Below are 23777 nucleotides of genomic sequence, written 5' to 3' on the forward strand. Positions count from 1 at the left end.
TACTAAAAAAGGGCTTCATGCTTTATAAAGTTTTCTTGACCCAGAAACATTTTTATTTTCTTAGAAAGTATAAATTACAAGTGAAAACACACTACTTGAATATATTACTTCCTACCGGTTATTATGATGCACACAAGACAAGTGGTGTACAAAGAGATGTGTTAGTCTCTTGGTTAAAGTTTCAATATTCGTTTTTCAAACTTCAAAATATCTTAAAGAAGCCCAAACAGTATATAACAAGATTCACAGAGGCACACTTCGTTTCAGAAATGTGATCATTAGCTATACAGTAGTATAGCAACACAATTTAGGAAGATAGTAAAATTCTTAAGACATTTCCTATGCTGAAGATCATGCCCAATTGATAGTGTCATTCTTTCTGACACTAGCTCTGATAAGACTTCCTTTGGAATACTTTTTCACCATAATCTAGAGAGGATGTGTTGAACTGCACCCTTAAGAATGCAGACAGGACTGGCATATAGCAGTACTGCTGTAGGAAAGAAATTAAGGACAGTTAGTATGGGCCTGTGAATTCTGACATACATGTTTAAATCAATTACAATTATGCAAGTAAAAAAAGAATATCCCTACTAATTCATGCAGGCTGAAAGTCTAATTTGTAAACCTGCAGCAGAATCTCATTTTAAGAACAGGCACCTAATTTGATTTTGAAACTCACTCACCTGAGGAAAGCTTCCATCAGGCTCACTATGCCCCTTGTGCTGACCTGCACTCTAAAATTAGCAAAACAAACTCCAACTATTAAAAATATCAAAGTCTTTGTATACATACTTTTGTTTTAATTTTAAGTATGCTTAAAGCAAAGTAGGAGGTGCATTTACTAAACTATATTTAGAGCAATATAAGGGGAGCTCTAATGTGAGAAACAGTTTCTAAAAAGTTAACAATAATCCTAAAATCTAGGATTTGGAATGAAAACTTTCAATAATTTGAAAGTATTTTGAGCAGAAAAACATATCTGTTCCAAGTATAGAAAGCGTACCCAAAACAAAAGTAAAAGAAAAACCTTTAACCCTTTGCGTTTCTATGGCATTGGCTCATTATTTTCTTGTCCTTCTACCTGGAAAGAAAACTTGTATTATAAAGATGAAGAATATGGCATCTGTGACTTCAACCAAATCTATATACATCTATAATAAGGGGGGTTTTTAAAAGAAAAGCAAATTCATAAGCATGCCAAAAAAAATCAAAGGGCTAAAGACAAATTAATACAAACAAATTTGTGAATACTCAAAGAAAAGTGGGAAAGAATTACCATCTGCAAAAGGATCAAGACGTTCTGGGGAAATTATCATGGTCCGCCTGTGCTTTTTGTATTCATCTTCTCGGTCTGCAATCTTCGGAGGTCGGTGCTCCGCAAATGGATCATACTGAAAAGAATTATGTCTCATTTAATACCTACTTTATTAAATAACCAAACAGAGTACTATAAACAAAAATCAGAACATTATAAGGAGAAATCTGTACTTGAACAAGGATTAAAATTAAAGTTAAAAGAAAACAGATTATAAAACATGTAAAATGTTTAGCTGCCTACTGATAAAATATTTTGTATTTTATAAATATGAAAAAAATAATACAGAAATGAGATAATATCCATCTGTATTTCCATAGTTCAATTCTTCACAAACTATCTTTATAAAATTAACTAAGTATTATTTCTAATTCTTCCAAAATCAATTCTCCTCAAAACATTCTAATAACATGACTCAAAATAGGCTTCCATGGGAATTGAGTTTTCTTTAGCTGAATAAATTCTGGATTTAACAAAGAAAAAAAGTCACCTGTTCCGTTGACTGTGGTATATCATTAAGCAATGCCACAGGGGCATGATATCCTGGCTTCTTCTGACCGAGCAAACTTGTAGATGAAGAGTAGTCATCATCATCCTGCAATGAAATGTCCCCAAAAACCCATTAAAAAAACATCAGAATTCAAAAATTAGAAAACACTAAGATTCAACATGAAATCAAGACTTAAGTGTGATGTCTGAACCCCTTGTTCATAAACTTGTACACAAGTTTTCAACTCAAAAAACACTATTAAAGAAATTAAACTTAGTTTTTAGTCTTTTAGAAGTATTAAACAAGGAATGCTTTCTGTGGAAGCCAATTAAAAGTAGATATGAGCTAGAAAAATCTCAGCATTTTGTTTTCTCATAGAAGGCATGATAAAATTTGTTTTTCGAATTTGAAAACTATAAACAATCTATTTAAAACTCTCCAGTTTCCTCGTTTAACTCATTTTTTAAAAAAAGAAACATGATTTAGCCACAGAAACAAGTAGAATATAATCAATTTTAAATGTATGTAAGTAGTACGTTTAAACAGAAAAATGTTACATTATTTTACTAGTGTAGAAGTTCAACCGTGGTAAGTCTCAAGATCTTAACACTCATTTAAAAATTAAACAAGTGCCCTGACTGATGTGGCCCAGTGGGCTGGGCATCATCCTGCAAACTGAAAGGTCACTGGTTTGATTCCCAGTCAAGGGAAATGCATGGGTTGTGGGCCAGGTCCCCAGTTGCCAGTGGATCAGATGTTTCTCTTGCCTCTTTCTCCCTCCCTTCTTTTCTAAAAATAAATTTTGAAAGTCTTTTTAAAAAATTTGAAACACTTATATGGCCCCTGAGTTTCTCCAATACACAGCCATCACTGTCTCTTACCAGAAGGTATGATTGGCTTCCAGAATTTTTATCTTTGGGACGTTTTAGTTTTTTTAAATGTGCCAATTACAGCCCTGGCTGGTGTGGCTCAGTGGACTGAGCACCAGCCTACAAACCAAAAGGTTCCTAGTTTGATTGCCAGACAGGGCACATGTCTGGTTTCCTGTTGAGGGCATGAAACATACAACCCATCAATGTTTCTCTCCCACGTTGATGTTCCTCTACCGCTTTCTGCCTCCCTTCCATCCTCTCTAAAAATAAATAAAAACTTTTTAAAAATGTGCCAACTACAAAATAAAGTATAGCTTGAATATAACAAAAATAACAAGTTTATCTATATAAATAAAATGTTACTGAATCACACAAAAATGGATAGCTATTTCACCAAATTTCGATGTTTGAGATAATCTGACAATATGTGAGCTATGTGGAATATATAAAAACATTGTAAAAGATATATTTCAAAATCAGAGGTGGTCATCCTCCACAATAACTGAAACAGGTGCAGAGCCCATTAATATCAGTAACAAGCAGTAATCTATTCATATTAAAATGGCAAGGGAAGGGGGGACAAAGAGCACGAAGCACAAGTCAGAAATCAGGTCAGAAATCAGGTCACAACGACAGAAAGTCACTTCTCACATGGGTTACTCTAGACAGAGCTCAATAGATAACAGGAATTTGCAACAGTTAATGACTTGCAGATGCTTTACTAAACAGATCAGCTTTAACATAAAGATTCAGAACTGAGTGCTTTCAAAAGTTTTTGAACTTTAGAGAGAAAGAATACTTTCAACAGTTTTATCCTCCAAAAGAAAGATCCCCCAATCTCCAAAATGTCTCCCAGATTAAACCAGATGACTCAAAGAGAGAATTCCTTTATATTTCTTGCTTACCATCAAAAAAAAAAGGGGGGGGGGGCTTGACTCTCATATGCTTTATACTACTTTGTACTTACATCTTCAAGTTCAGTTGCAGCAATTGATGTCACATATCCAGCAAATCTGCTATCACTTCCACCATATATTTCCTGGTCATAATAACCTGTAGAATCAAGGCCCACTCCTTGAGCTTCATCAAGAGCTGCCTTCTTGCCTTGGATTTCTCGAATCTGTGCTTCGATATCTGTAACAAAGTTAACACAGACTTTAATTTCATTTTCCAAAGAGCGCTCACACATTTCCCTACTAGGTATTATCAAAATACTAAGCACAAAAACTTTAAAATATAAAGTATTGATTTTTAATACATTTAATACAGCTCCTCCACTTCAACAAAAAATACATACAGAGGAGATGCTTACTATTTCATCAACTACAAATTACTCTTACATTAATAGGTTACCAATTTTTATTAAATTATTGTTGAATTCTAAAGCTTTCTCCAACTTAAAAAATAATATTGTTGATGTTGACTAGGGACCAAGAACAAGTCAAGTTTATTTAAAATCAACACTACCAGAAATGTAAAAACAGTACTAGAGAGTGGTTCTCAAACTTGAATGTGCAAAAAATTGTCTACAGATTTTGTTAAAATAGGCCTGCAGCAGACTTAAGTTTCTGTACTCCCAACAAGCTTCCAGGTCATGTCCTAAACAGCGAACAGTGAAACAATAAAAAATGTCTAAATTCTTAAATCTGGAAATCAGAACTCGACACAATTGGCTGCAACTGCCACAACGCTTCTTAGTTTAACAACTAAGTGCCTGAGATCTGGAACCAATATATCTATCTACCTTCAAGGAAAGGTTCTTTAAGTAATGCATTAAGGTTCTCTACTTAATGCATTACTTAAACTTGTTTGTCTGCTTCCTACAACATAAAGGATTCTTTTAAATGATTGTATCACTCCTCCAACAAGCACCATGTTATATCCACAGGTCAGACTTCAGAAGATGCACATTTGGTGAATTAAGTATCAACTCCTCTCAAGTGCTTCCCAAACTTCTCAATTTTTAATTTTGTCAAGACTAGAAAAATTAAAATAATACAATAAACACCCACATATGCTTCATCTGTATTCATCAACTGTGTAAATGATAAAGGAAATATGTTTGTACATAACTTTTCTAAACCATTTAAAACTCCTAATATTTCAGCACATGTTTCCAGATCTAGGACATTCTCCTATATAAATAACCACAACAGATTTAACATGCTCAAGAAGTTAAACGTTAATAATGCTATCATCTAATATATAATCTAGCTTCAAATCTCCCTAATTGTCCTAGTTACATCCTTTCCTAGCTGTTTTATTTGGTCCACAATCCAAGCAGGAACTAGGCATGGAATTTCATTGTCATGTCTTTAGTCTCCTTCAAATTCAGACCAATCTTCCAACTTTTTTTAGTCTTTCCTGACACCAGGAAACTTTAAATTACAAATTAATGTTTCATTTTAATTACCTGGATAATACATAAGTTTGGAAAGAAACAAAATTTGTACTGCCAGTAATTTCTGCAGCCTAACAAATAAGAGTTTCAATTTTTGCCAGCTCATTACTTTCAACTGAATTAAGCCCTTGATACCAGACATTTTAGAAAGCTCATTACTAGTTTGCAAGGATCCAAAAGAAAAAAGATGCGAATGATCACCCCCACCCTAAGAGTTAGAAAACCCTCTGTAGTTCCTCAAAGTGGGTGTGGTTTAAAGCAGAAAATGTAGTAACAGTTCCTAGTCCAAGGTACAGACGGGTCACATTTCCCCATTAGAGTGGGAGCAAGTGTCAGAAACTCAAAATAATGTAACAGATTTACTACTGAACTAGCAGCATAACTAGATCTCAATATCTTAAGCGTATCATGGGACCACCATCTCCACAGTTATTTTTCCAGCATAGCTCCCCTGGAAACTGTTAGAGGAGCCCGAGCAGTCTGGGACCTCCACCATAATTACTCACAGATATCCTCATCTGGGCTGGGTGGTTCATTTAACTCCTCTCTCTACTTTTTCTCTTTTAAGTATTTTTTCTTTAGTTTTAAAATCATATTTGCTTCCCTCCTCCCCCAGCCCACACCCCACAGAGACTTTTTCTCCCAGAACACAGAAGAAGGTTGGTTAGCAAAACTGGCTAAAGTGTAAATACTCTTCATTTTCTTCTTTTATGTCCATTTCCATTTCTTAAGTATCTGAGACTTGGTTTATAAACCACAAAGTGCATATATCACTTCTAAGTAAATAGGTTCTTTCTAAAGCACCATAAATGCTACTGCCATCAAGTCCAAGCAGTAAACACAAGCGGGTGAATTAGGCCAGCCAGATAGTCTGCAAGCCTGCTTCTATAGCAATCATTTGAAGCACCTGTTATAATAATAAGTCAGAACCTCCAACTTAAGATTTCTGCATTATTAACACCCTGGAAAACTCATAATTGGCCCTTCACACCTTCATTTCCAGCCCCAGTCCACCCTTAACAAAATTTCCAATTTTGAACTTCACTTTACACTTTTTTCCTAGCTCATATACAAGAAAGAAACAGGAAAGGGGTATTGTTTTACAAAAATGGCATCATACTATACATTATCATTGTGTAGCTTGCTTTTTCCTCTCAGTACATCACACACAGCTTATTTTCCTTCTAAAGAATTTTCCATTATAAGTTTTCAGCATCTAGTTTATTTGGATAATACATTTATTCAAGAACTACCCTCAGCTACTAAATTTTACCTACTGATTTAATGTTCTTACTGATTAGCAACAGAATTTTCTAATTACCAAGATATACAATTACTGAATTAGTATTCATATCAAGTCCCTGTATATCACGAATGGAGTCCTATTACATCAAAATTTAGCAAGAAAATTACCTAGCTCAAAGTCTTCTGGGGCTAGGCAGCTGTTTATAGGTAATTAATTCTGAGGGGAGGTCATTACAAAATGTATACAGGTTTCATAAGTTCAATGTTTATATGCAAAACAAGTATAGTACTTCTGTATTGCTTGAAACTATGAATAAAAACTGGGTTTTGTTTATGCATTGTAAACTATAGCACATTTACATAAATATAATATCCACAAAGTTCAGACAACAGATCCCACAAACTCAGAAGAACCGTTAAAGCTGGACAATGGGTTACACTGTGTTCATTGTATTTTTCCTACACTTTCTGTATGTTCCACTATTTCATAATAAAAATGTATTTCCAACCTGTAGAAGTCGTTAAAAGTAATTTTCCAAATTTTTCCCTCCCTCATCCGTGTCAGCAATGGTTTATGAAATTCCATAGCTTCAAATTTTATAAAGGTTTCACATCTCATAAAGACAAAGCTGTCTTCTATCTCCTTATTTTCGAATCTACCTCAATGTATTATAGCTTCTGGTATGCAGGTATTCCTGCACTTTTTAAAATTTCTCATTCAAAGACATTGATTCTTAGAGAGGAGGGAGATGGGGAGGGGGAGAGGAAAGGGGGACAGGGGAGGGGGAGAGTGAGAGAAACATTGATTAGCTGCCTTCCATTGGCACCCCAGAGGACAGGGGATCAAACTGGCAACCTAGGTATGTTCCCTGACCAGAAATCCAACCAGGGAACTTGCAGTGTACAGGGCACACACCAACCGAGCCACGGGGGCCAGAACTTTCTGTACTTTCTTAAATATAAACTGACTAAAAATGAGCAAATAGATAATTTCAGACAACAAATGATCAATACATAAAATGTGTTGCCAAATATAAAAAAGAAATGAGAACGTACTAAAAGGAATAACCAGAGGACCAACATATTAAATAAAAGACTTAAGGGGGCAGAGAAAGGAAATGTTCACGTCAATCTTTCCCTACTTCAATTATAATCAACGTAAGTCCTCTGTTCCCACCTATTCCCTTTCAAATTTATAGACTCCCTCTAGTTTGAGACATTCAAGTGTGAAAAATAAAAATGGATACTATCTGCTAGTACTGACTGGACAAGAGACTAGGACCTCCTAGTGGTCACACAAAGGATTGACTGCCAAAAGCTGGTGCTCTAGTCCATCTGAACCCAAGAACATTTCAGTCTTGCTGTTGTTTTGTGTGTCAATAATCTGTGCCTGTCTACTACCAAGTAGTATTATATTGTACTACACTGTGTTGATCCACTCTCTTTAGAGCCATTCAGGTTTGTAGATTCCCAATAAGGCTGCGGCAAACATTCATGTACAGGTTTTCATAAGAATGTAAGTTTTAACATCACTTGGGTAAAAACCTAGGAACAGGACTGCTGCATCTTATCAAAAGTATATGTTTAATGCTGTAAAAACCTTAGTCCTTTTGATGTGCAAAGGAGAAATGTAACATTATGTACAACAGAGGAAGAGTAAGTTTGAGATGAAATGGAGAGATTAACAAAACAAGTAAAATGAAAAACTGAGGTGAGATTAGTAAATTTGTTTCATTGTGTTAAAGAAAAGAATGTCTGGAGGTAGATATAATTAATGTGGATTTGTAAATTATCCTATTTTCTGGATGAAGGCCTTACTTCTATTCCCCCCCACCCTCCATCTTTAGTATAAAGTTGGGGGAGGGGAAAATGGTAGGACTCTTGGTTACTGATGACGCTAAACACTTAAAAAGAAAGCAGGGATTCTCTATCTTGACAGTAGATTTGGAATCCTAAAACTGAAGTTATGGGTAGTCCTTCAAATCCCCAGAGCTGGAATAGTCTGAAAGTCGTTTTAAAAAGTCTTAGACCAGCAATCAAAATACTAGTTTAGCATCAGACTTACATTTACCAAAGAGCCTCACTCAAGGAAAAACCTTGGGGGTAAATTGTCATGGGTGTGGTTCTTCTTAAATTGGTATTCTGAGATGCATGTATCACTGGGACTCCTCATACAAAACCATTTCAACTGGAAGTTAAGCTTGTTAGAAAACTGCAGAGTATATTCATGGCTGTTAAAATTACAATGGGAGAGCATCTGAATTTGCAAGTCCTGTTACATTTCCTTGCCATAGCTAGTCCAGCCTAAACGTGAAGTATGATTCCAGAACTAAATACATTCCTAAAGCCAGTAATTTTTCTTGAGGCTTCCCTTGCTGTAAGGCCTCCCAACATCTTGATTGCAGCTGAAGTGGTAGGAGAGGCTATGGAAGTAATCCTGGATGTTTTTATTGCTCTTGCTTTTCTCTCCAGACTGGGAAATTCTACAGGATAAAAGGTACTGCAACAAATGAGTTACAAGGAAAAAGAAAAAAGAGATGGAGGTGGAACATGAAGATTTAAGGCTGTTCACCATATACAGACTTTATTTGTAACGACTCAAACAAACTGGAAAAAAAATGTTTATAAGGCAATTAGCAAAATTCAACGCTGAAATATTTATTAATATTAAATATTAGTTGCAATAAAATTTTAGAGATATACACTGAAAAGTGTACAGATAAAATGATACATCTGGAATTTGCTTCACAGTAACAGGAAGGATAGAAGGGACCAGTATACAGATTAAACAAAATCAGCCCTAAGATTTTTTTTTATTTGTTTTTAGAAAGAGGGGAAGGGAGTGAGAAAGAAAGGGAGAGAAACATCAATGTGTGGTTTTATCTCGAATGCCCCCCACTGGGGACCTGGCCTGCAACCCAGGCACGTGCCCTGACTGGGAATGGAACTGGCAACCCTCTGGTTCGCAGGCCAGCACTCAATCCATTGAGCCACACCAGCCAGGGCAGGCCCTAAGTTTATAACTTTTGAAGTTAGGTGATGGGTGCAACATGGGGGGTTCATTTCACTATTCTAGTTTGCATATATTTACAGTTATCAATATAAAGTTGAAAAAATTAAGCATCGTTTTCTCAAGCTTTGCCCCTTTTTCTCATTCTTGGGTTCTTTTTTCTAGTCCCTTGAAACCAAGACTTCTGACCACAATGCAACAAAAAGTAAATGCTCTCTCTCCTCTGAAATGGAGTCCTCTGCTACACATAAACAAAAAAATTTAGCTCTTTTATAGAGTACCTTCAACCTCAAAAGTTCCAACTCTGAATCTGTCATTTTTTTCACTTTTCTGGCCTTACTAATCTTGTTAATTGATTAGATAAGGTAAAAATCTTCTAAATGTTAAGATAAAAAACATACATTTTAAAAACTGTATTTGTTCCAATGATCACAGAAAAGAAATGCCATTCAATTGTAATTTCCCTATTTTTGGAGGGGAATTCTGATCTTAGGAATATTTTCAACTACCAGAGAACACACATTTCGCTAGTAGACATTAAGTGTAAATTAATAAATCTGTGAGTCAGACCATTTGAAATCTCAATTCATTCAAAAATTACCATTTTTCATTTACTTAAAAATTACTGTTAGTTTTAACATTACTTGTATTATTACTGTATTACTTTACTTGCAAGTTTTTGAATGAAAAAACTCATTCAAAAAATGAGTTCATTCAAAAAATTACTGCCACTTTTCATTTACTTAGAAATTACTTATATTACTGATAAATTACTAATATTACCAGGAAAATGTGATAAATATTAAAATTGCAACTTTATTATAAATACATCAAATGTTTTATCTGCGAGTTCAGTCTGACATCAAAAGATAGTACCATAGAACTGGAGGTCTTTGAAAAGATGGGGAACACCTTACCTACTATATGCATTCTAAACTAAGACATAAGTAAATTATGAGATTAACCACCACTGGGCACAACTTATACAACCAAATTTGTCCCTCTCCTGGTTCCCCCTTCTGTGCCTTTTATTTCTATGCCTCAGATATTGTTAAGTCTAGCTTGTAGCATTTCCTCTTCTTTGATGAAATTTTATTCCTCATTTTTTAATTTAGATTATTTGTAAGCTTTTAATCACTGTTCATTACATATTACAGAGGCACACAGCTTTTGGATGTTGACTATTCACTGAAACCTTTAGTCTGAGTCCAAAAGTGTGACTGATCTATTCTACACCAGCCAGAAGCAAGCAGTGAGCAAAGATTTCTCAAATATGAGACTTCTAAAAGACATCCAGAAAAATACCCCACCTCTCAGCCTTTTCCTTCAACAAAACCTCAACAGGCCAACTATATTGGTAAATTATTGTACTTAATACTACAGATATCAATTCCGAAACAATCAACTCCTGATTAATATTACCCGTATTTTTCGGACCATATGACACATTTAGGCTTTAGAGGAAAATAGGAAGAAAATTTTGAAGCACAAAAAATGTGGTAAAATATTTAGTAACATAAATAATGTAATATTCCACCAATGTAAATGTAAACAGAACTCAACAGCAGCATTAACAACCATTATTCCTCCCAAATTGGGGGAGGGGGAGTACGTCTTATTGTCTCAAAAATACAGTGAGTTCCTAAAAACCGTAAAGAAAAAATCTCTTTAAAAATCTTTAAGCAACCTTTTTACCTTTTTATTTTTTTCATACTGAGGTCTACAAAGCCCCAGCCAGTGTGGCTCAGTTGGTTGGGCATCATCCTGAAAGGTCACTGGTTTGATTCTCAATCCAGTCAGGGCACACACCTGGCTTGCAGGTTTGGTCCCTCGTGTGGGTGCTGGGTGCATATGGAAGCCAACGAATCAATGTTTCTCACACTGATGCTTTCTCCCTCCCTTCCTCTCTCTCTTAAAAAAAAAAAAAAAAGAACAAAGAAAAAGTCTACAAAGCAGTAACTATCTTAACACAGGAAAATAAAAATCTCTGAAAATGCAGAAAAATAAAATAACTATTCCAGCCATTCTGCAAACAAATAATTAGGGGAAAAAAACTTTTCAGCTTTGTGATGCCAAAAATCTATTCAAGGAATAGTGGCAAAACAAACCAAGGGAATTTTTGGATAATCCATTTTCCTCTTTCCAAAACAAGTGTTCCCTCCTTTGCCAAAATCAGCAATATCTAAAGAACTGCTGGATAGTAAGATTATGTACACTAATAATTGTACACATTTGATACAATCTAACATGTAGAAAGGTCCAAAAGATTACATTTCATTTGAATAAGCTTAGCTTTCTTTATATTTCAGTACCGGAAAGCATAAGCCACACTGCCAAGGTAAAAATAATCAGGTTGGTTAAAAAGTATGTTAAGGGCTGATCCTAATGGAAATATTAAAAACAACAGGACAGTGAGGAAAAAAATTATCAGTTTGGCTCATGATGGGAAGTAACAGCCTGTGAGAAGAACCACATAGGAAGGTACAACAATAAACTACACTCCAGTTTAAATATAGTATTATTTACCTCACAAATCTCAAGTACAAACTACTGATGCAACACATCCTGGCTGGTGTGGCTCAGTTGGTTTGATGGCAGTCCCCTTAACCAAAAGGTTGTGGGTTTTATTCCCAGCCAGGGCACACACCTGGGTTGCAGGTTCCGTCATGTGCGAAGGGCAATCCATGTTTCTCTCCCCACCCCTCTCAAATCAATAAGCATTTCCTCAGGTGAAGATAAAAAATATAAAAAATAAAAATAAAATGCTCTGACCAGTGTCACAGCCAAATGGTTCTTCCACACATTGATGTTTCTTACCCCTTTCCCCTCTAAGAAGAAATGAAATCTTTTAAAAAGTAATCGAGTAAAAATAAATTAAGAAGGTACTGTATAATAAAGAAATGTCTTTACCAGCAACATTATTTAGGATGAAAAGATTGTATAATCTTACTTAAACAACAGGATGATAGGCAACTCGAAACCAAAACTTAAAACATGGCCCTGACTGGTGTGGCTCAATGGGTTGGGCTTCCTCCTACAAACCCAAAGGTCACGAGTTTGCAGGCCAGGGGGAGTGAGAGAGCATCTGAGAGCATATGAGATGTTTCTCATACCCCCTTCCCTTCCTCCCTCTCTAAAAATAACTTTTAAAAAATCTAAAAAAAAAAGTTACAAATACATTACACATTTAAAAAGTGGTTCCAGTGAGACTCAGATTCAAGTTCTCTCTCAACTACCTCAACTACTTAAGGAAGAATGGTTGTTCTTATTCCCTGTAAGTCATCCTTGATACTGCAACCAATCACTTTCCTAAAATACAGAAATTAACTTCTTACCTGGGAGGAGAAGGAGGGCACTTCCGTAGACATTGGAAAGCCAGAGTCAAACCTAGCTCAGCATTCAAAGGCTTCCCTAATCTGATGCTAATGTAACACTTCTTCCTCTCCGCTAGAGGTTTCCAATAACATCCCACTTATCGCAGCCAAACGAGTATGTCCAAGTCTACTCAATCATTCAAAGGTCACTGCAAGTGCCCCCTTTCTGTAAAACCCCTTTAATAATTCCAGTACAAATTAATCTCAATAAATGTTGATAAAATATTCAGCACCCATTATGCACCAGGTATTGGAGGATACTAAGGTACAGCTCTTGCACACAACAATCTCAGAGTAAAAAAAGAAAACTTTAACACAATAGAACACTCTAAGTAATATAATAAAGATTTACAGTGCTGTAGTAGCTACCATTAAAAACAAACAAAAAACACACACACCTAATTCTGCTCCAGGTTATCAGAGATAGCTTGAAGTGAAAACAGAGAGGGGCCATGAAAGACCGAAGTTCTCCATGGAAATGACAATAAGGGACCAAGAAACTGTAAATACTGTTTATTTCTACTAAACATTTACCACTTTGTCTATACGCCCGTGATGAACAGTGTCTTTTACGCAGACAGTGCTCAGATGGTAAACTGAATGTTCTAATATGGCATCAGTTAAAAGCATAAACCCAAATAAAATAGCAATTTTGGCCAATGAATTTCAATCTTCTATAGCCCAAAGCTTTTAACTGGGTTTCTAACATGCAGGAAAACTGATCAGAACTTTCATTTCCTGTCCAAGAGTACCTTATTATGAAGATACCAATAAACAAGTAATCAAAGACATAAAATGTCCCAAATGAATAATCTCCTGAATGAAAAATAGCAACATCTTTATATTTTCTAATTATTTTGCAAAAGGAATGATTGAGATAGTCCAAAGACAGAAAAATAAGTACCTATAAACACTTCTAGGTTAAAACAGTGTTTAAAGTTTAAATACCTAACATTAAAAATATTCAAGTCACTGTCAACTAACTCATTAGCATGTTTCATAAATAGCAAAAAGCTGAACTTCAGTTCCTTCAGGTGACACAAGTATTCAATGCCATTCACATTCTGGTCCTAATCAATCTTTCCAGATTCATATACTTTTTTCCTAACACAGGGCACTATCCCAACACCTTTCACGACTCCCTGAGTAGTTACAAGATGCTCTATCTGGCTCAAATGTCCTCCCTTAATTTAAAACAGATGATCCTTTTGACTAAGGACAAGTCACCGCCTCTATGAAATAGTTCTAGGCATAAATTAATTACTCCGTTACCCAGGTTCCCAGAACACACTGCTTATACTTCTATTTAAGCATTAATTTGCCTTGTAAAACAACGAAAATGTATACACAAGTTTCCCCAGTGGACTGTAAAACTTTTGATAGCCTTAGTCATTATTACCTCTCACATACTAATATCCAGCCAGGTACCCAGAAACGACGTGTGAAATAAGTGATTCTCTTGGAAACCTCGTGTTTGATGGAAATTTCAGATTCCAAGTCAGAGAACAAGGACTGCAGCTCCAATTCCCCATGCCTCATCTTTTCTAAAAAGTGACCCTATTTCCTGTCATTTCTGGATACTCCCTAATGAACTCTAGCCTATTCCCAACATTTTCTTTATTTTGCATACGCCTATTCCATAAAACGATCAACTACCTCGAAAGTTTGTCCTTTAATAAGTGTCTTTCCCTTTTTATTAGTTTCCAAAGATAATCAGTCTCCAAAGAAAAAGATTATACTAAAGCTAATCAAAGGAGGGGGGATTTATTCCCAAATCATTTCGTACCAAAAAAAAAAGTTATCTTAAACGCCTGAAGACACAAATTGACTAAGGTTAAAAGTAATAGGCCTCGGTTTGACTAAACTCGATTTAGGGCTGCCCGAAAAGCGGTGCCGTATCTCAGTTGTTTTTCTGACTCCCCCTCCTATGCACAAACTATGCCAACGACAGTTCCTAGAGACAAGTGAGACTTTGCTTCCACGCCCTTTTCTCGATCCCCTGTCCTAAAATCCTCCTTAGCGAGCCGTTTAAACAAGGCCCCACGGTCAGAGAAGAGAAGCAACGCTGAAGTAGCAGCACCCAAACACGGAACAAAGAGCCTGTCGGGGGTGTAAAAGTAGGACGCCATTACGCGGGGCAGTGGCCTGCGCGGCTGGCGGGGAGGAAACGACCGTGGCTCTGAAGCGAGAGCTCGGCCCCCACTAAAGAAACCACAGAAAGAGGCAGAAACCCATAAAGACAGACTTTTAGCACGCTGGGCAGCTGGAAAGACATGTAACTAGCAAAAAACCGCTTACCTTCGTGAGTCTTGGCGATCTTCGCCATTTTGTCCACTCGAACACACAGACGGAACTGGCGCTCCCAAGAACTTCCGCTCGTCCCCGCTGCCACGGAGAAAAATAGATGTGGGGTGATCTCTGCGCATGAGCTAAGCGGGAACGCGCTTCGTGGAGTGACACGTGACAAAGCAGCTACCTACATTGAATAGAGGGGTGCATTGTGGGTGGGGGGGCGGAGCCAGAATTGGGACCTGAGACTGTTTTCGTGGCGATCCAGGAAAGGACTGCCTGAATAAGCCGCATTGCCTTTTAGTGAATAAGTTTGCGGTGGGTTAAAATGGAATCCACGAGGTCAGTTAAATGCAGTCACTGCAGGAAACAGCTTTCAGGTTTGGAAAAAACCTCGGACCTTCTATCCGCTTTGTCCAAATTCCCGGGAAGGCGTCTGGGAATCAGACAAACTAGAATCTGTCTCAGCTGGTGCAGTACTTAGTTCTGGAAAGTCTCATCCTTCGCGCTATAATTCAAGGTCGTCTTTTTAAAAGTAATTACTTATAATTTGGGTAGGAGTTTTGTTTACAACATATTCCCAAACACAACAGAACCTCTCAGAAAGCCCAGTAAAGTGGGCAAATTGTTGCTAATCCCACTTTAAAATGAGAAATACTAGGGCAGGGAGTATACACAAAATGTGCAAGGCCGCGCAGTTACTAAGTTATGCAGCAGAAACTTTGTCACCCTTTTTAAAAGAAAATATTTTGTTGGTGCTATTAATTTTTTCCTCTTTGCCCCTCTCCACCCAGCCTCCCACTTTGCAATCCTTATTTAAATAAAGCCTTTTAACTTTTATAGGTTCTTAGAAAACCACTGATCATCCACATTAACAATGATAAAATGCCTCTCAATCCTAAACGTCATTCCTAAATCTTGAATTTTTAAAAAATAAATATGGAGGTCATTTTTTTTCTTTTTCTGTACATCAATTTATACTAGAATAAGCTTGTACTGTCACTCTGGCCTTGGACCTTGGAGTTGAAAAAGAACAAAACTTTCAAAAGGGAATTTGGTACAGGAAGTAGCCTACGATAACAGGGATCTAGGTTACAGCCAACACAAAACAGTGTGTACCTCGCTGTGTGATAGACTCAAAACACAAATACTTAGTAGAGACTTTTAAGTAAAAAAGTGGGACTTTTATTAGCATCAATGAAAAAAATCAACTTAAAGGGTTAAATTTTCAATTGTTTAATTTGCTTGTTTTAAACTTTAAAGAAAAGTTGATGAAACTATTGAGAAACTATGGAGAAGGGATGAAATAAGAAAACTGTAGATAATTATACAAATCACTAGTAAATTCTACTTATTGGATTGGCAGAGGGTCCACAGATATTCCTTACACAGAATGATTTATAACCTACACATAGATTATATATATTCTTTCATATACATAGAACAGCATATTTTTTAGGAATAGCACATTTTAAAACAATATAAGGTAAATTAAAGAAAAATAAGGAAAAAGAAGGGTGCTATCATCCATCAATAACTGACAAACTGAAGGAATTCATTCATATTGACAAAAAGAATCACTAGGACACTGCATTTCTTGGGTTATTTAAGAAAAATAGCACTGGTTGGTGTGGCTCAATGGAGGGTCGCGGGTTTGATTCCCAGCCAGGGCACATGCCTGGGTTGTGGACCAGGTTGCGGGGGAGGCGCTCAAGAGGCAACCACACATTGATGTTTCTCTCCCTTTCTTTCTCCCACCCTTCCCCTATCTAAAAAAATAAATAAAATATTTTTTTAAAAAGATAAATTCATATATATCAGGTGATCACAGTCAGATAAGATATATATGCAAAGGAAATTCACCAAAAATGTTAATAATGGATGTTTATGAATGATGGAATTATGAGTGTTTTTTCTTTACTATTTTTGGTATTTTTCATATACTCTGCTATAAGCATGTATTATTCTAGTAAACAGAAAAAATATATTAAAGTTATGAAAAGCATCTGCAAAGTAAGCATCTCATTCCTTTGTCTTTCCAAGATAAAGAGAAGGTGCAGTGGCTGGCCACTTTGTATTATGTACATATTTCTCTAGGTACCTACATATTAAGTTAGTTTTATGTTCAAGGACATATATGGGATAATGAGATATAAGGGATTTTGCATAAGATTGAGGGAGACTCTTTCTCTTAGTCTTCTAAAGACTAATTTGTCTTTAATAAAACTGACTTGGATAATCAGACAGTAAGAAAAAACAGGGTTTTTAAATGTCAGTAAATAATATGGCTGTTAATTAGGCTTTTATACCCTTTTCTGGTGAGGCTTTTTGATTCAAAAGTAAGAAGGGGTGATCTGTACCCCATTTTTTAAAAAATATTTTATTTCTTTTTGGAGAGAGGGGAAGTGAAGGAGAAAGAGATAGAAAGAAACATCAATATGTGGCTGCCTCTCACGCGCTTGGTACTGAAGACCTGGCCTGCAACCCAAGCACCTGCCCCAACTGGGAATCGAACTGGTGACCTCCCAGTTCACAGGCCTGAACTCAACCCACTGAGCCATACCAGCCAGGACTGTACCCCACTTTTTCTATAACCTAGACAATTGACACTAATGACATTTAATTTAAAGGAAAATATGTTCTTTTTTATTATTTTCTATATAGACTTTTTTGACTTTGTTTATTGTTGACACTATTACAGATGTTCCCATTTTCCACCCCCTTTGCCCACATTCACCCAGCCCCTACCACCCCGTTCACTCTGGCCATCACCACAGTGTTGTCTGTGTCGGTGGGTTATGCATATATGTTCTTTGGCTAATCCTTCCCCTTCTTTCATCCAGTCTCTCTCTCCCTCCCTCCTCCCCTCTGACAACTGTCAGTCTGTCTGTCCCATGTGTCCATGCCCTTGTTTTTATTTTGTTCATCAGTTTATTTTGTTCACTAGATTCCACATATAAGTGAGATCATATGGTATTTGTCTTTCTCTGATTGGCTTATTTTCTTCAGTATAATAATCTCCAGGTCAATCCATGCTGTTGCAAAAGGTAAGATTTCCTTTTTATGGCCACGTAGTATTCCACTGTGTGAATTTAACACAACAATTTTTTTTTAATCCTCACCTGAGGACATTTTTTCATTGCTTTTAGAGAGGGAGTGGGGAGAGAGAGAAAGAAACATCAGTGTGAGAGAGAAACACCAATTGGTCACCTCCCATATGCTCCTGGATTGGGATTGAACCTGCAATGCCCCAACCAGGGACCAAACCTGCAATCCACGTATGTGCCCTGACTGGGAACTGAACCCACAACCCTTTGGTGTATAGGACGACCTCCAACCAATTGAACCACACTGACCAGGACTGTAACACAGCTTTTTTATCCTCTTGTCTACTAATGGGTACATGAGCTGTTTCCCATTTCTTTTTTTTAATCAGGGGCACTTGGAGGCTGGCTTTTCCTAATCTCAAAAGAAAAAAAAAATTGCAGCCCTGGTTGGTGTGGTTCATCAGATTGAGTGCTAGCCTACAAACCAAATGGTTGCTGGTTCGATTCCCAGTCAGAGCACATGCCTGGGCTGCGGGCCAGGTCCCCAGTTGGAGGCACATGAGAAGCAACCACACATTCATGTTTCTTTCCTCCTCTTTCTCCCTCCCTTCCCCTCTCTTTAAAAATAAATAAAATCTTTAAAAAATTGCAGAAACCAACAAAATGAAAAGATAACCTACTGAATTAGAGTACATATTCACAAATTATATACCAAATAAGGGGTTAATATAAAAAACAATTAAGGAATTCATACAACTTAATACCAAAAAACCCCTAAATAATCCAAATTTTAAATGCACAGAGGACAAAGAGAACATACAAATGGCCAACAGACATATAAAAAGTGTTCAACATCACTAATCAGGGAAATGCCAATCAAAACCACAATGAGATAACAATTCACATAACACTTGTTGAATGGCTATCAAAAAACCAACAAGTAGCCCTGACAGGTGTGGCTCAGTTGGTTGGGTGTCATCCTGCAAAGCAACAGGTCACCAGTTTAATTCCAGGTCAGGGCACTTGCTTAGGTTGCAGGTTCTGTTCTCGTCAGGGCAAGTACAAGAGGCAACCAATCAATGTGATCAGTGTGTCTCACATTGATGTTTCTCTTCCTCTCTTTCTCTCCTCCCCTTCTCTAAACATAAATAAAGTTAAAAAAAAAACAAATAACAAGTGCTGGCGAGGATGTGGAGAAAAGAGAACATTTGCACACTGTTGGGGAACTGTAAATTGGTGCAGCCACTATAGAAAATAGCCTGGGGATTGCTCAAAAAGTTAAAAATAAAGCTGTCATATAACCCAGCAATAACACTTCAAGGTATTTATCCAAAGTGGGGGGACATTAATTTGAAAAGATATATGCATCCCTATGTTCATGGCAGCATTATTTACAATAGCCAAAATATGGAATCAACCTAGGTGTCCATCAATACATGGATGGATAAATAAGATATTTTATATATATATGATGGAATGCTACTCAATAACAAAAAAGAATGCCAAGGTGGCAATGAATTTGGGATGTTCCAAGAACAGCAAGAAATTGGTGTTTCTAGAGTGGAGTAAGAGGAGGAAATAGCAGAGATAAGTCCAGGTACCTGTGATGGCTGGCAGTACTATAATACATTGTTGAATGAATGAATGACTAAACAGTGAATGAAGAAATCTTCCAAACTTTCCTGCTCTGTACTGCCTCTGTTAGCTGATACAAAGAGACCTGCCACATAATTTTTGTTACTGCATTTTCAATGACAGATATACCACACAAGAGCTGGAAACACTGCCACTAATGATTCAGTTTAGGCTAACTGTTGTCTCTAGCTGAACTAAGAAATAGGTAGGTGGTAAAGGAAGATAGGAATTTATCAGCACCTGAGAAATAGTGGGATTTGTGAAAAAAGGTAAGGAAGGGATGTTGGGCAGACTAGAGTCCTTGGGTGAGTGACAGGTTTTCTGCTGTAGGTAGATACCAGAGTCAACCAAGATAAGTTGGCAGTAGTAACAACAGTAGCAACAGTACAAAGCCAGCAGTTTTTGACGCCACACAAAACCCAAAGAGACCTACAAGGCATAGTTCTTTTCCTTCTTAGTGGTGGGAGGTACAAGATGCAATAGTTTGTCCTTTACTTTGGAGATGTCCAGGCATGCCCCAGGCCAGTATGTCCTTAAATCAGTGATTCTCATCTGGAAGTGATTTTGTCTCCCAGGGATACTTGGCAATGTCTAGAGACTCCATCTTTTTTCCTGAAGTGGCCTCCTTCCTAATCCCACCTCCATATCCTCAACTGTCTTTCACTTGGCTGATTCCTTCTGGTCCTGTAAGACTGACCCTGTGTCACTCCAACCAGGAAATGTCACCCTATGAGTGAGATACAGATAGCCTGCTTTGACATTTGTGTGGTGCTTCTAAAATACCACAAACATGTCTAACTACCCTAACCACTTGGTATTATAATTCTTTCTATATGTCTTTCTCCCTGACCTAGACTGGAACACCTAAAGCAACTTAGATTACTGGCATCTAAAGGCCAGGGATACCACTCAACATCCTGTGTTGCATACAAAAGCTCTCAGCAACAAAGAATTTCCTGGCACAGAATGTCAATAGTGCCAACACTGAGAAATCCTACCTTAAAAAATACCACTAATGGAGCAGACCCTTAATTTTCACTGGGGTTATCTCCCACCCTCTGGAGCATCTGTGTCTTTCCAAGGCCTCCACTGTATGTACCATTTCCTGGTCACCCAGTCTGATTAACATGATTGACACAATGCCATCAATACAATGGACTAATTATATTTTGCTGTATGTCCAGTTGTCCAGGTCCCTTAAGACTCTATTATGATAGAGTTGTATTAATATACTATGGGAGAATTAACATAACCCAGTGGTAAAACTTAAAATGTATACTGTTGTTCAGCCCAAGAGGATGCAGTTTAAAATCCTCTTTATTGCTATGAATGGAAAACAACTCCTTTATCATCAATACCTGTTTACCATGTACTTTAGGTCATGTTAATCTGCTTAGATACCATAATCTGACAGAGCAACTGCAATTGAGGGACTACTTAGTCGAATTTGTGATAGTTCACTGTCATCCCCTAGGATCGGTGTAACCTTGGAAAGGACCAGACTTCAGTGTAGATGTGATGGGGACCACCATCTTTGCATCCCTTACATCTTAAGGCAATGATCTGCATAATATTTCCTAGGATATGATAATATCTTGCAGTATTACAGGGAAGCTGTTCAGTAGCCTTCCCCATATGTTCTTATTCCACAGGACAAGGAACCAACTGAGAGTTTGGCTAATTTCTAAGTATGTTCATTCTAATTATACATTTGAGAACTTTGGAAAGGACACTTGGCACTATGACCCGGTATACCATCACTCTAACAGGGGCCACTGTGACACTTTGGGTGTCATTGTCAACTTGGACACTGTATCCACAGCCCTCAAAATATTTGCTTATTCTACCTTTCCCAGTGTATAGTTACCAAGGCAAATGATAGGTACCTTTGGAAAAAGTACTAGGGCAGGGGTGTCAAACTCATTTTCACCGGGAACCACGTCAGCCTCGAGGTTCCCTTCAATAGGCCGAATGTAATTTCAACTCTTTAACATTTAAGGAGTAGTTAGATTTATACAGTCCTAAAATTATTTTGGCCCTTTGAAGGCAACTGGGAGGCTGATGCGGTCCCTGGTGAAAATGACTGTGACACCGCTGTACTATGGGATTCATTAATACATATTTACTATAGTATTACATGGTCTTTGATCCATCTTCCTCTACCTTCTCTCTCAATTAAATAGTCTGAAATCAAATAGTTCTATGTCTGAAAACTAGCACAGCTCTGGAAACTAGTTCAAGAACTACTCTTAAAAAACTGGAATAGCTGCCTTCAGTTCTCTGAGCATCCATGCTTGATTTCTCTTGGTTGTATAGGTTGAGCAATACCTTTGTAGGCTGCCCACCAATCTTGCCTCCAAGAACACCCTGTTGCATTAACCATCTCCATATCTTTCCGTAGGTCAGAACCCAGAACCCCCTACTGCCTCCACCAGGCAGCCATTTTGACTTTGTGCTAATTATAATTGTGCTCACCTTGCTCCTGACAATTAAGCATTATCACTTGGCCTCTATTTTGGGGTCCCATCACCCTGGTTGCTATCATGGAGTTTAGCTCTGTAACTTTATCTGCTCCTCTCACCTGAGGCCTATATAGGGCATCCACCTTGAGTAACAGCATTGTGCTCAGCCATATAGGAGGCAATATGGAAAACTATGTAACATTGATTCTGTCTTGATTTAAAATTTGGCTATCCTGTTCACCATGGACATTTTGAATTAATTTTGATTTTTTTAATATCAAAATAAATTATTTATCTTGGTTACTGATTTTTTTGGCTCCCTGTAATTTTGCACCTAAGGTAAGTACCTCACTCACTTTGCCCTAGTTCTGGTCCTGTTCAGTGATGTTGGTACCTCTCTCACACTCCTTATTGCTTTAGGGAACAAAATGTTCTCTGAGCCACTCCTTGGAGCATAGTCATCTGTCAAGTTTTCTGGCCTTAGCATACAATACCTACTCTGGCATACCCACTTCTCTGAGCCTTTTCACTCCTTCTTATGCCATATCCCACAGTAGTTTTGCCATTCTGTACCACTTAGTGTGGGCCATTACTTTCTCTGAGTTTCTAAAAACCACCCTAGTAAATAGAATGTTAGCACTGCTTCCCTGGATCTTTGTCAGGATATTCCATATCATGGGATAGTGCTGCCATATTGATAAACCCTCCCTATCTAACATTATGTTCTGCTACCCCTCCCTGTGCCTTGATCTAGGACCCTCAATTCAGTTCCTTATGTCGCCTTCCAACTCCTGATGGTACATATTGTTTAGGTCCTTTGACTCCTTTGAGGCATCTCTTTCCTCCCTTAGAAGGCCCAGCATTTCCATGGCTAGGTGATATATGAATTAACCCCAGTTATTGGTCTGGGGTTCAAGAGGAAAACTGAGGAAAGTTACTAAGTGGTACACCTGTTGTCTTATAAGTCAGTGGTCTGTGTATCTTCTTCAAGCAAAGAGAGAGCATTACTTTTATGACAGGGAGGATTAGGCCACTTCTCTAGGCCCAGGTGATTTTCAGGAGAATCTAGGATTTCAAGTTTCTTCAGCACACTAACCCTGATGTCCTTGTTCTATTTCTCAGCATAGCAATCCTTCCCAATCAGGGCACTCACTTTTTGTAAGAGATGTGCTGAGGCTGAAAATTCTGTTCAACTTTGGAGCTCTACTACTCTTAGTGTTAAGTCCAGTAACTGACCATCAGCTTGTTTTTGCTCTCTGGCTGCACACATGAGACTCTATATACAACCAAGAATACTCTCCAGCTTTTATACTTTATTTTTAATGGTGATGAATTACTCTCAGCCTTTCAGTGTCTTTCTCCCAATATCCCAGTAGGAGCTATTAGTGCCACCAGTGACAGGGTCCTCACTGGCAGCCAGACTGCAGGTGACTCAAATAGAAAAATACCGTTTTAGAGTTTGCTTTCTTGGATCACAGGTTGAGTTCCCTAAGAAGCAGACTCTGAGATGGAGGTGTGCATGCAAGAAGTTTGTCAGAATATCCTCAGGATCAACACCTTTGGGAGATAGAAGGAATCAGAACAGGGCAGAGGATGATGTTGAACTGCCACCTAGTTCAACAAAGACCTCAACG

The 23777-nt window shown here is 37.5% G+C and overlaps 1 protein-coding gene across 3 annotated transcripts in view; it reads right to left on the reverse strand.

Annotated features, from left to right (window-relative positions):
- The window catches only part of SF3B1 (splicing factor 3b subunit 1), a 34950-nt gene extending 19836 nt beyond the window's left edge, over window positions 1-15114 (reverse strand). For all 3 annotated transcript variants that reach the window (XR_006786704.1, XR_006786705.1, XM_045847676.1), the window contains exons 1-4: window positions 15009-15114; window positions 3648-3814; window positions 1809-1913; window positions 1280-1394 (exon numbers count right to left, since the gene is read on the reverse strand). Coding sequence is in view for 1 of the 3 variants with exons in the window: in XM_045847676.1 (XP_045703632.1) it covers window positions 1280-1394; window positions 1809-1913; window positions 3648-3814; window positions 15009-15036 (415 nt within the window). In the remaining 2 variants the exon portion in view is untranslated. The remainder of the gene's footprint in view (window positions 1-1279; window positions 1395-1808; window positions 1914-3647; window positions 3815-15008) is intronic.
- Window positions 15115-23777: the final 8663 nt, after the last annotated feature.

The sequence above is a fragment of the Phyllostomus hastatus genome, unplaced genomic scaffold (genome assembly GCF_019186645.2).
Source record: "Phyllostomus hastatus isolate PE091 unplaced genomic scaffold, TTU_PhHast_1.1 phas_contig_57, whole genome shotgun sequence".
Taxonomy (NCBI): domain Eukaryota; kingdom Metazoa; phylum Chordata; class Mammalia; order Chiroptera; family Phyllostomidae; genus Phyllostomus; species Phyllostomus hastatus.